Below are 15,912 nucleotides of genomic sequence, written 5' to 3' on the forward strand. Positions count from 1 at the left end.
GAAAGCTGGAGTCATTGAACAAATCGATGCATCACCATGGGTTTCACCAATTGTGGTAACAGGACGTAAAACAGGAGGAATACGACTGTGTGCAGACCTCCGTGAACCAAACAAAGCTGTGATCACAGACTGCTATCCTCTGCCACATGTGGATGAGTTGTTTGTCAGTTTACAAGGTGCCACACTATTTTCTACGATTGACCTGGCCAATGCGTACTACCAGCTGCCTCTGCATGAAGATAGCAGAGATTTAACTGCATTCATTACACATGAAGGTCTCTTCAGATTCCGCAGAGTTCCTTATGGACTTGCCTCCGCGCCCTCAGCTTTTCAAAAAATGATGTCTGAGATTCTCCAAGGTCTTCCTGGTGTCCAGAATTACCTGGATGACCTCATCATCTACGGTAAAACTCCTGCTGAGCATGACAGCAACCTGAATGCAGTGCTTCACAAGCTCAAAACTGCTGGCCTGGTGCTAAATGAAAACAAATGCCACTACAGAAAGACATCTTTACGCTTTTTGGGTCATGTCATAACAGCAGATGGCATTCTCCCAGACAAAGAACACATTGATGCTGTTTTGAATGCTCCTCCACCCACTGATGCTGCTGCATTGAGGTCCTTCCTTGGGTTGGTGTCTTGGTATTCCAAGTTCTTGCCCAACTTTGCAACTATTGTGGCTCCAATGCGTTCTTGTGGAAGTGGAACAAGCAACTATGTATGGACCACTGAAGCACAGAAAAGCTTTGAAGAAATTAAGCAGCTTCTGGTGAACAGCCCTGCTCTTGCACTGTTTAATCCTAACCTACGCATCGTGATATCCACTGATGCCAGTGATTATGGACTGGGTGCTGTTTTTGCCCAAGTTCAGCCTGATGGAACAGAGAAGCCTGTGGCCTTTGCTTCCCGCACACTTTCTGCACCTGAACAAAAGTACTCTACTGTCGAGAAGGAAGCACTAGCATGCGTGTGGGCTACAGAGAAATGGAGAACATACTTATGGGGTCGACACTTGACCCTTCGAACGGACCATCAAGTTCTGACCACACTTCTGAGCACAAAAGGAATGAACAGAGCTGGAATGCGCATTGCACGATGGTCTGCCCGCCTGTTGTGTTTTGACTATGATGTCGTTTACCGACCGGGTTCTCAGAACTACACAGCAGATTGCCTATCATGCCTGCCTCTGCCGGTGATTTCGGATCTGGTACCAGACGCTGATCCAGAAATGGTAGCTCAGATTTCTGCTACTCTGTCTGCTCTTTCTGTTACTGACTTTGATTCAGCTTGCTCCTCATGTCCTGAACTGACAGGTCTGCGTGTGCAAATGGAAAAAGGCTGGCCCGCCTCCATTAAATCAGTCAGTGATTCACTTGCTCCTTACTACAAGATCAGAGATGAACTCTCCACCTACAATGACTACATTCTCAGAGGTACGAGACTCATCGCACCACTTTCTGTCAGACATGCACTGATTACACTTGCACATGAAAGTCACCAAGGAATTGTGCGCACAAAACAGCGCTTGAGAGACCTCTACTGGTGGCCAAAAATGGACTCACAGGTTCAGGCTGCCATAACATCATGTGTCATGTGCCAGTCCAATGACAAAACTGCTCAGACACGCCCTGCCCCCCTTCAGCCTGTACAGCTGCCAGACGGGCCATGGAAAAAACTTGGACTTGACATTGTAGGACCGTTTGACACGGCTATTCCTTCCTGCAGATTTGCCATTACACTGACTGATTATTATTCTAAATGGCCTGAGCTTGCTTTCTCACACACTGTAACTACGAATGACGTTGTTCAATTCTTATCATCGGTTTTCAGTCGTCATGGCAACCCTGAGAACATTGTGACAGACAATGGCACTCAATTTACATCTGAAGCCTTTGCATCATTCCTCCAGAATAGAGGAATATCTCATACCAGAACATCTGTCTACTATCCAGCTGCCAACGGGGCCGTCGAAAGGTTTCATCGCGCCCTCCGCACCTGCATTCAAACTGCAATCCAACAATCTACACCGTGGAAAGCCACTGTGTTAGAATGGCTACAAGTATATCGTGCAACGCCTCATGCCACCACCGCCACCTCTCCATATGAACTTCTCTTTGGTAGGAAAATGCGTACTAAACTGAACATACTCCCCTTGTCTCCTGCCACATCTCCACTACATAACAGGGCACAACGTGAAGTCCTGAAACATCAAACCAAAATGAAACGCTACACTGATGCCAAACGCAGTGCAAAGGTGCCTTCATTCCAGATAGGTGAGAGGGTGAGGATACGGAATCCACTGCACGTTCCAAAAGGTCACCCTAGGTTTACCCCTCCTGCAACTGTCAAAAAGATTAAAGGTAAACACACCTATATGCTGAGTGATGGAAGGAATTGGAATGCATCCCACCTTGCACGCTGTGCTCCAGTTGCTGAACAGGATCCTACTGCTACAGGACTGGAAAATGCCCAGCACGATTCATATCCTCTTCGGAAGCTTCCACGTGCAAAATATAAACCTAGTTGGCACAGAGATTTTGTCATGTCATAAACATTGTGTAGAAACATGTTGATAATTGTTACCTAAGATTATAGAATGGTTGAGAAAATGCTATTACCGCCGTTGGTTACAAAAGTCTTCGTTAAGTATTGACATGGGTTAATTTGTTCACTACAGGAGTAAAGTTGAGAGGACATTTCATTAAAATTACAGGATTACTTTTTGTTACTAGTACCTTTGATGTACAATGCTGTTGCTACAATGTGCAGATAATTTTCAAATGTATTTTCTTAATGGGTTAGCCTCTTTAGTCAATTCTGTTAAAGTATTCCTTGGGAGGAAATTCAAACCTTAAGAAGGGAGGAAATGTTGTGTTATGTAGCGTCATGCCACTCCACGCCACTAGGTGGCGCTGCTGATAAAATGAAAAATGGTAGGCAGAGTGAGAATGAGAATGTTTACATATACCTTACGGTACTGTGCTCCTTCGTTTTTAGGTTTGTGCCTGATGTGCTACGTTGAATAAATGCACTGAGATATACAAGAACGTGCTTTACTTGTCACACTACTACAGTGTAAAAAGAAGCAAGTCTGTGGACACCTTTTTTTAGCACTTTTGTTTTAGTCTGTGGAGTAAACACATAAAATTAGCAGGATGTAGCTACAGTGGCTTGCAAAAGTATTCATACCCCTTGGACTTTTCCATATTTTTTCACATTACAACCACAAACATAAATATATTTCACTGGAATTTAATGTGAAAGACCAACGCAAAGTGGGATACAATTGTGAAGTGGAAAGAAAATTATACATAATCCAAAACATATTTTACAAATAAAAAACTGAAAAGTGCGGTGTGCTAAAGTATTCAGCTCCCCTGAGTCAATACTTTGTGGAACCACCTTTTGCTGCAGTTACAGCTGCAAGTCTTTTGCACATCTAGTGACTGAAATTTTTGCCCATTCTTCTTTGCAAAACAGCTCAAGCTCAGTCAGATTAGATGGAGAGCGTTTGTGAACAGCCGTTTTCAGATCTTGCCACAAATTCTCGATTAGGTTTAGGTCTGGACTTTGACTGGGCCATTCTAACACATGAATATGTTTTGTTTTAAACCATTCCATTGTAGCCCTGGCTTTATGTTTAGGGTTGTTGTCCTGCTGGAAGGTGAACCTCCGCCCCAGTCTCAAGTCTTTTGCAGACTCCAACAGGTTCTCCTCCAAGATTGTCCTGTATTTGGCTCCATCCATCTTCCCATCAACTCTGACCAACTTCTCTGTCCCTGCTGAAGAGAAGCAGCCCCAGAGCATGATGATGCTGCCACCACCATATTTGACAGTGGGGATGGTGTGTTCAGAGTGACGTGCAGTGTTAATTCTCTGCCACACAAAAAGCGTTTTGTATTTTGGCCAAAAAGTTCAATTTTGGTCTCATCTGACCAAAGCACCTTGTCCCACATGTATGCTGTGTCCCCAACATGACTTCTGGCAAACTGCAAACGGGACTTTTTATGGTTTTCTTTTAACAATGGCTTTCTTCTTGCCACTCTTCCATAAAGACCACATTTGTGCAGTGCACGACTAATAGTTGTCTTGTGGACAGATTCCCCCACCTGAGCTGTGGATCTCTGCATTTCGTCCAGAGTCACCATGGGCCTCTTGGCTGCATCTCTGATCAGTGCTCTCCTTGTTCGGCCTGTAAGTTTAGGTGGACAGCCTTGTCTTGGTAGGTTTACAGTTGTGCCATACTCTTTCCATTTCCAGATAATGGATTGAACAGTGCTCCATGAGATGTTCAAAGCTTGGGAAATCTTTTTATAGCCTAAGCCTGCTTTAAACTCCTCCACAATCTTATTCCTGAGCTGTCTGCTGTGTTCTTTGGACTTCATGATGCTGTTTACTCCTCAATATTCTCTTAACCAACCTCTGAGGCCGTCACGGAGCAGCTGTATAACAGGTGGACTCTTTTTAGTCATTAGCAGTTATCAGGCAACTTCTGAATGCAATTGGTTGCACTCAGAGAAAAGGGGGCTGAATACTTTTTGCACACCGCACTTTTCAGTTTTTTATTTGTAAAAGATGTTTTGAATCATGTATAATTTTCTTTCCACTTCACAATTGTATCTCACTTTGTGTTGGTCTTTCACATTAAATTCCAGTGAAATATATTTATGTTTGTGGTTGTAATGTGACAACCACAAACATAAATATATTTGTGGTTGTGGTTGTAATGTGACAAAATATGGAAAAGTTTAAGGGGTATGAATACATTTGCAAGCCACTGTATAATCATGGAGAAGATCCCATCACAAAGGTGCACCTTTTAATCACTAATCAATCATATTTCAGTTAGAAGAAAAAAGGTTGACACATTAGCTGGTTTACCATCGAGTTCTTTGCTTTTCTGTGTTTCTGCTGAAATTACTCACTTTTGAGGAAAGTTGCCACAGTCTTCCAGTAAAATCTGTAATAGCTACACTGCTCCACAGTGTAAAATGTAGTAGTTTTACAATTAAGGCAGAATTTATGTTTATGTGAAACTACTATGTTTTGTACTGTGAGCTACACATTTTCCTATTGGACTGGGTTACTTAAATGAAAAGTACTAAAACAGAATCTGACACTATTGTTTATATGTGAAAAACTGTTTTTATGATATTGTCATGTGCACTGATGAAGCTTTTTTTTTTTTTTAGCATTTCCTGATATTTTGTCATTAAATAAATAGATAAACACGCAGAGAAAACAGTCAAATTAAACAGGAATTTGTGTTCTTAGACGCAGAGGTGTTAGACAATCTAGGTGAGGCAGGAGTGATCAAGAAACTGGTAATCTGCCTGTTTCGATGCTTATTACAATGGTTAAACTAATAATGGCTAATAAAGCAAAAAACAATAGATTTAAAAAAACTGTATGATTTCACACAGGATATTAGTGAGTTCTCAAACAGATGCAGATTGATGAGTCATGAAGCAGGAAGCTGCTACTGCGGCCTGCAAACTAATGGACATCCTGCAGATGTAAAGACGAGACCCTGAGAAGACGTGACTCAAAGGCCGTGAATGTCACACTGGAGGACCTCCGCAATATTGGTCATCCTATTCACTTCTATGTGAGTCACATAAAAAATATCATTGCTATCTCTTTTGTCTCACTTTCTCTCGCAGTTTTCCCTCGCTGCTTCTTTCGCCTTTTGAGTGAGCAGTAGAGGCACCAGGCCTAAGGCAGAGGGCTGCAGAGGAATGCGGGGTCCTGCTCTGGGTCTCGACCAGTCTGCACTCCAGTGATTTCTACTGTTTGGGTTTGTGTTTTCCCAGAGAAGACTCTAGTTCGCCGCCTACCCCCTGTGCTCTGTCTAAAACACACACGCACACGCAAACAGATGTAATCTAAACGTAAATTGATGTGAGTGTAGTGTACTGGCTAGTCGCCAAAGTCATCACTGAATCCCAAAATAAACCACACAATCTGGGAACACAAAAGTTAAGGTCATAGCCACAACATCACATTTCAAAACTGTGGCGACAATGGTTAATGGTTAACTTGTTAAGTTACAGGGGTGTGCTAAAGTTTTTCTCCTAAAATGAACCTTAAACCATCTGGAGCCAGGCTGTAATATGAAGAAATCTGAACTTTAGAAAGCACTTTAAGTCCTATAGTTTACAACTGATTAAGCACAAGAAACTGAATGTAATGCACAAGGCTGTATTTCCACCCCAGTATCCTTTTTTTTTTTTTTTACACCTTTACACTTCAGACATCCCCAGAAGTTCACTGTGCAGCTGTTGAAAGCATCAGGTGATAGGATGGTTCAAAGTACCTTGGGGTGGTAGCCTTCGACAGTTCAACAGGACTAACAGTACGACTCCACTTTCCATTAGGGGACATATGTGGAGATGGTGCCGGAGTAAAAATACCTGAGGGTACACTTGTATGAATCACTACACTGGACCAGAAAAAATGCCGGCTTCTGTTTACGAGTGTGTGGTCACCAGAGCCATTATGCTGCGGCCTGCTGAGGCAAACTATGTGAACAAGTATTACGAAACAGTCTATTGTTGGCATAATTAAAGTTCTATTTCTCATTCATTTTCATACTAGATGATTCTGCACTCATAACTTCTATTCAGTGCCAGCAAGCAGCATCCCATCTATGTAATGTAGGAGGGAGGGGAGCAGGGGTTACAGTGACGGTTACCAGAGGTGGGAAGTAACGAAGTACAAATATTTCGTTACTGTACTGACGTAGATTTTTCAGGTATCTGTACTTTACTTGAGTGTTTATTTTTCTGACTACTTTTTACTTTTGCTCCCTACATTTTTACACAAATATCTGTACATTCTACTTATTACACATAAGAGACAATCGTACTGATATCCTCCGTCACCGAGGATTATCGCATGCAAACAGATAAGCGAGACAAAAACATAATTTATGTATCATTTATAGCGCTGTAATCAGGGCTAACAGGGGGCCGGACGGAGTCCGTAAGTTGTGCTCACAGTATTTCAGCATCTAGAGCCTCTTTCCCACCAACAGGGTTCCGGAGCCGGAGCCATGAATTGAACCGTTAGGCGGGTTTTCCACCGCCGAAACACTCGGTGCTCGGCCGAAAAATGGTTAGGTTGCTGGTTAGGTTTGGGCCCTAAAAGTTTACATTAAAGCTCTGTGTTCATGGTCAGAGTTGCAGATTACATGAAGTGTAGCAGAGATGAGTTTGAATCAAAGCTGTTGATGCTTAGATTCATTCACTGAATTCAACATTTATACAACCTGCTACTTTTACTTTCTTACTTTGAGCACATTTCAGAGCCTGTACTTTTTTTACTTTTACTTAAGTACAGAAGTTGAACAAGTATTTCAACTTTTACCAAGGTATTTTTAACACAAGCACTTGTACTTCTACTTAAGTACAGAATGTCTGTACTTTTGCCACTCGTGAGGGGTTACCAAGCTGCACATCATGCAGACAAACAGATTCTGTGCCACTTCACACACCTGCAAAGATCTTCTTTGTTCTTTTGTAATTTCATTAAATATAACCACATCTGTTCCCTTATTGTTAAAAAAAAAAAAAAAAAGTTCAACACTTTGGGAGATTTACAACTTGCTGTATTATGTTTGAAACAAAAAAAATCATTATACACATTTACCTGATGCTTCATTAGTTTTACCTCACTACTACCGGGTTGGGTCACCTTCAGAACTGCCTCAGTTCTGCATTGCATAGATGAAGGGCACACAGCATAGACGATGGATACATTGTGGTCATAAAGGGGTGGGTATGCTCATCAACAATACTCAACACTACTGTTCCCCATTCTGATGCTCAGTTTAAACTTCAGTATGTCATCTCGACCATGGCTACATGCATAAGTACATCCTGTAACAGTTCATTGATCAGCAGTTCATTTTCATGTTCAACCTCATCTGTTTTCAACTGTGGCAATGACATCCACTGTCTCACATAGCCACAGTTTCTTTCGATTTTCTGTTAAGAACAACACAATAGTTTACTATCTTATAAAGCACATCACTAATCTCCAGTCACATGTGAGAAAGGGTGGTACTTCTTGTATCTTGACCCCGTGCCCTTGCTCATAGGGGGTTGTCTGAATATTTTTCTCTCTACTATTGCAGGTCTTTATCTTACAATACACATACAGTATATACAATATATACAAGCACCTTGAGGCGACTGTTGCTGTGAATTGGCACTATATAAATAAAACTGAATTGAACTGAAATGAGTTGCTGCTGTGTGATTGGCTGATTAGATATTTGTGTTAACGAGCAGTTGAACAGGTGCACCTTACAAAGTGGCTGGTGGATGGATACATTATATTTTACAGGAGGTTTAGTAGCAGACCATCCCTCCACTGATTATTTATCTCCTGTCCAACTTTGCCTTCAACTGTACTCTTATTATGTGCTGGTACATGACAAATGAAGACATTTTAAAGCTTTGCAGAAAGAAAAGCATTCCTATCGTGATATGACTGAAGTCAGTTTTTTCACTTTTTTTTTTGACAATATAGTAATAATGTGAAATTTCCGATATTCCACAAAGAGCTGTGAATAAATGGCGTATTTCTGTCAACCATCTCATCTACACAGTGAAGCTATAAGTTATTCTGGGGGAGTTTCTTTAAAGGGTGGAAACATCCCAGGGGGGTGTGAAGCTCCAGACTGCTCATCTGTGGATCCTCCGCTGTTTGTAGGAAACCCCTTCAACCGGTTGGTTTGACTAACTGTCTCCATTTCATCCTGTGGAAAAGCTTTTTTTCCTTTTCTTTTTTTGAACACGTCTCTGTCCCTGTATGACCTTTTTGTGTACTTTATTTTTGACATTGTATATTTATTTTAAGTAAACTGCTCTGAAGAGACGGCTTCCAGGTGTGGGTTCAAGACAAAACGCAGGAATTTTCATCAGTGACAAAAAACAAGTCTTTTTATCTCATATAAAAAGGGGATTTAAAGTGTCTGTTGACTGGTGAGAGAAACTGAAGCAAGTCTATATGGTGTACATTAAGAGAACTTATAGAAAGGCTGCATACGATTCCATATGAAAGCAAGCCTTTGTTTCCTCTCCTCTTTTAGAGAGGAAGGATTTGGTTGATCAGACAACAAACAAAGGAAGCTGACTGAGGTTCTGCTTACGGACCACAGGGAAGGTTAGCTACCATAAAAGGAGTCGGTCTAGAAGCTCTCTGCCAGAGACAAAGTAGTGCATAAGACCTTTTATAGCTTCTTGCACTGCCCCGATGTATCCCTGCTGCATCATTAAATGCTTAAACAAATGGTGTTTGTCAAGCATCCAAAGGCTCAGAACAGGATTTCCCATGATCGTATCAGATAGTTTCCCTTTGCAAGAAAAGCGGTTCAGCGCTGAGCAGCTCAGATGGAGAGGATGAGGCACAAGGCAAGGAAGGAAGCTTTGTTGTGCAGGATCGCAATGCTTTTTTGTTTCATTGTCACTCAAGTAGCTGCAGTAATGGGAGAATATGTCCGTTATTGTTAATGGAATGGCTTAAGGCAAAATGGAAGATATGGTGATGAAAGGTCAAACTACTGAAAACTTCATTTCCTAGCCAGCTATAACTGGAACTGACTTTCCTAATCCTAAATCATTTCCTAACCGCGTAAAATGCGATGCAAAATGCTAACAGGTCCCCACAACATGACTGTAAATGTTTGTCCCTGCAATATTAGAAGTACACATAGAAAAACTCATGATTTTCTTTCATTTAAAAAAAAAAAAAAAAACCTTTGGAAACAACTGAATAAAAACAATTTCAAAATATTCAAAAATCCTCTTCACACTCAAAAACCTCTTCTGCTATGCTGCTGTTGTTTTCAGCCTGTTCCCATGCCTGAGGCATCAATTAGTAATGCTTTGTCAAAGCTGCTGGCATGGCTAATTTAAACACAGGGCTGCTGTGATGCACTGCATCGTGACATAAGTCAGAGTGATCGTCATGGCGAGGGCATCATTTGCAACGAGCAGGGTTACTGTGTTAACAGCCACGTTTTAATCTTATCCACAATCTTTTCCAAACCTCAAAAAAGCTGCTTTTAGGGCCCAAACCTAACCAGCAAGTGGTCCCAGTTATTTCATCCTTAAATAGTGTTGTTGCTGTTTTGCATGCCTGTGTAAACCACAATAAAGGGTGCCATGCAGAATAGTGTACGTTATTATATATTCCTGTTGGTGTGAATATGTTGATTACCATTATTATATTAAACTGCTTTTATACAGGTCCAATGGTATAACATTACTGTACTTCTGCCTCTTCTTCTTCTTCTTTCAGCTGCTCCCTTTAGGGGTCGCCACAGTGAATCATCTGCCTCCATCTCACCTACCCCTTGGATCTTGTCACACCAACCCTCTGCTTGTCCTTCTTCACTACATTCATGAATCTTCTCTGTGGTCTTCCCCCTTTCCTCCTGCCTGGCAGCTCCATCTTCAACCATCCCAGCCTTGCCTCTCTTGTCTCCAAACCACTCAACCTGAGCTGTGCCTCTGATGTACGCATTGCTAGTCCTGTCCATAAAGGTCACTCCCAATGAAAAGCTTAACATCTTCAGCTCTGCCACCTGTCTTTTTGTATCAGTGCAACCATCTCCATAGAAGGTCTCACTACCATCTTGTAAATCTCACCTTTCAGTCTTACTGCTTCTGTCAAACTCATCTCCACCCACTCCACCCTGCCTGCACTCTCTTCTTCACCTCTTCTCTGCACTGTCTGTTGCTTTGAATGGTTGACCTCAGCTATTTAAATTCATTCACCTTCACTACCTTCACTTGCATCTTCACTGTTACACCTGTCTCCCTCTGTCTTCCCTTCTCATTTTTTGTCCTGCTTCTTCTGACTTTCATTCCTATTCTCTCTAGAACATACCTCCACCTCTCCAGGCTCTCTTCCACCACATCATAATGTCATGTGCAAACATCATAGTCCATGTAAAAATACTGTACTGATTGTTATATTAATGGATATTATACAGATTGTTAATATCCACATAAAAATTGGACATGGCCACTGTGATCCATTAGAAAGGGCCATTGTGTAGCCTCAGTATGCTGACTGCCGTCTTCTTTGTGTTTTGAAATCAAAGGATGCTGCATGCTGATATTCTAAAGCATACGTTGCTTTAGAATATCAGCATGCGTTTTGACTCTAAAGGGGGCAATAATTCACAAAATTAACATCATGCTGTTTTCAGCAATATTTGAAAGCATCAGGACAGACCATAAACTCATCAGGTATGTGCTTGCTGACGATGCAGAACATTTGCATCGACATCTATGAACCCCCCCCCCCCCCCCCCCCCCCCCCCCCCCCCCCCCCCCCCGCCCTTGCTGGTTGTGAGAAGGAATACAGGTTTAAGGCAGTCACATGAGGATCACTTTTGAGCCCTGGATATATACATATATACAGTCTACAGAAATTTACTTTTTATTTGTCTTATGATCATCACCATTACTACTATTAATTATTGATAGTATTAATTATTACTTACTATTAATCATTAATCTAGTTTCAGTGTAGTGACACACTATGAAATAAAACCCACTGCAATGAATTACTGGAGTTCTGTAGTATTTTGTTCAGATGTAATCAGAGAGAAAGAGCAATAAGGGTCTAGGGATTATTTAAATATTTAAAAACATACATTTAAAAGACATTTACACATAAAAACTTTTTTTTTTAAATGACTTCACCAAAATTTTAGAAACTACAAACTCAATTCTCTAAATGTTTTGAGCATTGTGTAATTTTATTTCTGTATAGATTTACATAAAATTTTAAAGTGTGATTTATTTTATTTTTTTTTTTTTTTTTTGTTACGCCTATCAGCGACCCTGTGCGCATGCTCAACGTAAGGACGCAGACGTCACTACGTGACCAAAACAAATATGGCGGTTGCAGTAACGACGCTGAAGATTGCAAAACCTTTTGTCTGCTTTTTTCCCTGGGTTCTCTTGATTTTATTTGTCGGTGTGGCAGTCTTGTAAAGGCAACGTTCGGCTATCTAAGTGTTTTTGGACAGTACTTTGAACGGACTCTCAAACAAAACGAAACCCGGAATATAAACGGAAGTCTGCTGCTTTTTTGAAACTAAACATCCGCCTCTGTAGCGCGTGTTTACGGTGTTATGTTGTTATTTCAGCGCAACAAAAATGGGAAGAACATGGAAAATTAAATATGTTGAGGTTCAACTAAACGAAGAGTGGTATGCCGATTGACAGGATGAACAAGATGTAACTCCCTTAATGCGAAGAAACGCGAAATGGACTTAACGTGGATTCAGCCTGAGAGCACCGAGTGGTAAACAGTGACACCTTAAAGAAATATTACCATGGGTTTAGTGAACTTTGTCATTTCCACTGTAGGAAAATGTCTGGATGCTGTCTGCTTACTGCTGGACCTGAATTTCTTCATTGTCCACACCGTGGTGCAGACTCTCCTGGCAGTCATCACCTTCATAACCAGCCTGCCAAACCTTTTCTACAACTCAGTGCTGGAGCTGGGAAACCTCTTGCTGCTTTGCACAGTGTCCACAGCAGAAGCGACATCGAACCTAGCCCACAGCACTGTGGCCATTCTGGGGAGCTTGTTGCTTGCTCTGGAGGGGCTTCTGGAAAGCCTGAAGATGGTGGGGTACTTGTCCATGCACGTCCTGCTGCGTGGGAAGGAGCATCTGTGTCGAGGGCTGCTGTCATTGCTTGAGGGCTGTGGCATCGCGATCAGCCTGGTGGTCTATTTTACCAACACGGTGGTAAACTTTGTGCTTATCGCCACCCAGAACGTCTACTTGGCATTGGTCAGCGTGTGGCAGACAGTCTCCAGCCCACTGCAGAAAGTGCTGGAGCTCACACTGACCTGTTTCACCTTTCTGTACAGCAGCCTGGCTGGCACGTCAGCTTTCCTGTGGTCACCCTGCAAGGTGGTTTTGGACTTCCTGGTTTCGCTGGTGCACATGTTCATTAGCATCTTCATACTGAACATCTACGGCCTCGTGCTCACCATCACTATTGCACTGGCCACCACCGCCTACTTGAACCCAGGACTGACCCGACAAATAGCTGTGCGCATTGTGGATTATATTAACTCCTTTTCACTTCTCCGTAGATTATACCTGGCTCTCCATTGCCTCACATCAGCCCTGTTGTGCACACCGCATTTTATACGCCATAATGTGCAGCACCTTCAGAGGATTCTCTATCACCTCTGTCGACTGGAGAGAAGAGTTTGGCAACATCTGTCTCACCAAAGCACCCTGATGGGCCTGATCCTACGGCCACATCTTTACAGGCAACACAACAGCAATAACAGAGCTCGAGGTGACGGTGGCCCTGGGGAAGAGAGGCGGGATCCGCCAGATGGTAGAGCAGGAGATGGAGCCCACCAGGAGGCGCTCACTCCAGCTTCCCCCTCCTCAAGCACAGACAGGCCGCTAAACAAGCAGTTATCTTCAGGCGAAGATGGTAAACCTCTGCCTGCTGAGAGTCTGTTGACTCTGCTGAAGGAGCAGGAGGAGAGGAAGAAGTGTGTGATCTGTCAGGATTGTGCCAAGACAGTGGTGCTGCTGCCATGCAGACACCTCTGTTTGTGTAGAGACTGTACGAACATTCTTTTAAGGCAGCCCATCTACCAGCAGAACTGCCCGCTCTGTAGGCACATGATCCTCGACACCATGGATGTGTATCTATGAGGGACCGGTCAAAGTGGATCTTACGCCAAGGAGCCTCACAGTCTATCAATATCTACATATATAAGTTTTACCACCAGTGAATTTTACTTTTTAAAGCCTTTTTTCTGCTGTTTACTCAAACAGGACTCAGAATACACAGACAAGACTTGTTAAAAGTACTTGATAGCTCTGGATTCATTGGGACTTGAAGGATTTAATGATAGTCAAAAACAAAATGTCACCAGATTATCTTTAAATATTCAGTATGTGCACACTTTGAGAGCACATACTGTGCCCTGTTTCCATACTATATACTAAATGTAAACAGCACATAGTATGTACAAGTCCTTATGGTAAACTGTTTCTGTTAGTATGCAAGAAATCAACATATTTATACATGCACAGTATTTGAGCCATGATGCATTGCCAAAATGCTACAGCTATATACACTTTGAGAGAAAGTCAGATGTTTTTCCAGGAATGAAACTGTACTAACCAACACCCCCCCCCCAGCTGTGAGGAGCTCTTTGTGTATTCTGTCGTAGTAGTTGGCATCAGAAGTAAATTTTTTTTTTCTTGCATGACTTCTAGAAAAAATCGGAACTAGTTCAGTTGTCTGTTGTCACTTCTGAGAATATTCTTTGGTTTAGGTATGGGAGCAGAGTGAGTACAACTTGCTTAATTCTATGGTTTATTTTCCTTACCGTTCCTTCAGGTATCTCACAACCTTTGTACTAAGTAGCTGAAAGGGTTAAAATGTAATTCTCAACATTATCTCCATTCAGGGCTACAGTGCTTGAATGAAAGCAATGCTTTAAACGTCAATGGGGGCGCGATTGTGAGTCTTAGAGTATGCTTTAAGTTTTGCTTTTGCAGTGTCATACTTGAATCCTAGAGTTGGTCTTTAGTTTGGATTTGGGGTCTATTTTGGCTCTAAGCTCCACCTATTTATGTTTCCCGCAGGGATGCGCCGATTAATCAACTGTTGGCTAGTGTCAGCCTTGTTGACTGTCTGATGCCCATTTAAGATGATGGGTAACCAAAACTGTGGGTGATGTTCATGTTTGGCCTGCTGAATGCCCAAAAACAGGGTGGTAAAGAGGTGAAGGGTTCTGTTATGTTGTTCAAAAAGAAGGTGCTTTATTCACCTGTGTTATGTCCCCAGGCTGGGGGTAAAAAATGGAGGAATAAACCAAATCGGGCCAGATTTCACCATCAGTGCATCTCTGATATTCCAGTATTGCCACGATGAGCCTCAGTCATTGTAATCAGTTGATGCCGAAAAGCTTTCCACCGCTTATGTCTTAAATAGTCCTGTTTTCAGTGGGCCAAGCTGTGAAGGAAGGAATAAAGCTAACACTGTGCTTTACTGTACAAATAATTCCACATGATGTATGTATGAATGTTGTATGAACAACAGCAGGTTTAACCATTTAGATCTGCTTTTGTAAACGACTTCAATTTGTGCTGCAATTTTGTATTTCCAGTCAGGCTTTATTTCTTTTTTTTTTTTTCCTTCCAACTGCTGAGGTTACAGTCCCCACCAACAAATAATCCATAAATGGTTTTCCCTTTCTTTTGACATTGCTATAAAACAGATTTCTGTGGTATAAAAGGACCATAAACAAATAAGGTTTTGCAATTTAATTTGCTTTTGTTTCTCCTTTTTTTTTCTGTTTCATTTGAAATATAAATATTGATCTGTGTTAAAAGTTTACAGGACATTATTTTGTCACCACTTATTGTATTGTTATTGATGGTGGGTGTTTTAGAGTCAGATTTGGGGAAAGAAGAAAATGCCACTGGTTGTATGATCATATTTGTCTTTTAAAAAGATCATTTAAAAAGTCATAATTTTGTGTAATTTGAAATGTAATCTCTGCATAATTTTGGAGGGCTGTGGTTGTGTGATATCAAATACCAATGTTATTCTTTTCCTACTACAGGTGAAAGTCTGAGTGTCAGTTTGTAAGGCTGTGCATGATTTCTAGAGACCGTAATCAGCAAAGACCGCTCTCAGGTATTTCTAAAACACCAGTGGTATTCCTCACTAAAGATTGCAGTGGATAGAAAACACATGACCATCTTGCTGGCTTCTGTTTGTATGAATTGTGTGAACCGTAGTGGACAATGTGATTTAAAGACATGAATGTATGTTATGAAATAAGCTCGTTGCCATGCAACTGGCAAGTCTGGTTTGTAATAAAACAACAATC

At 41.7% G+C, this 15,912-nt stretch overlaps 1 protein-coding gene across 1 annotated transcript; it reads left to right on the forward strand.

Moving 5' to 3' along the window:
• Positions 1-11,894: 11,894 nt before the first annotated feature.
• On the forward strand, positions 11,895-15,912 carry rnf26 (ring finger protein 26). Its single transcript, XM_030743470.1, has one exon. It carries the CDS (start codon positions 12,362-12,364, stop codon positions 13,715-13,717), a length of 1,356 nt encoding a protein of 451 aa, XP_030599330.1. The 5' UTR covers positions 11,895-12,361; the 3' UTR covers positions 13,718-15,912.

This window comes from Archocentrus centrarchus, chromosome 13 (assembly GCF_007364275.1).
Source record: "Archocentrus centrarchus isolate MPI-CPG fArcCen1 chromosome 13, fArcCen1, whole genome shotgun sequence".
Taxonomy (NCBI): Eukaryota; Metazoa; Chordata; class Actinopteri; order Cichliformes; family Cichlidae; genus Archocentrus; species Archocentrus centrarchus.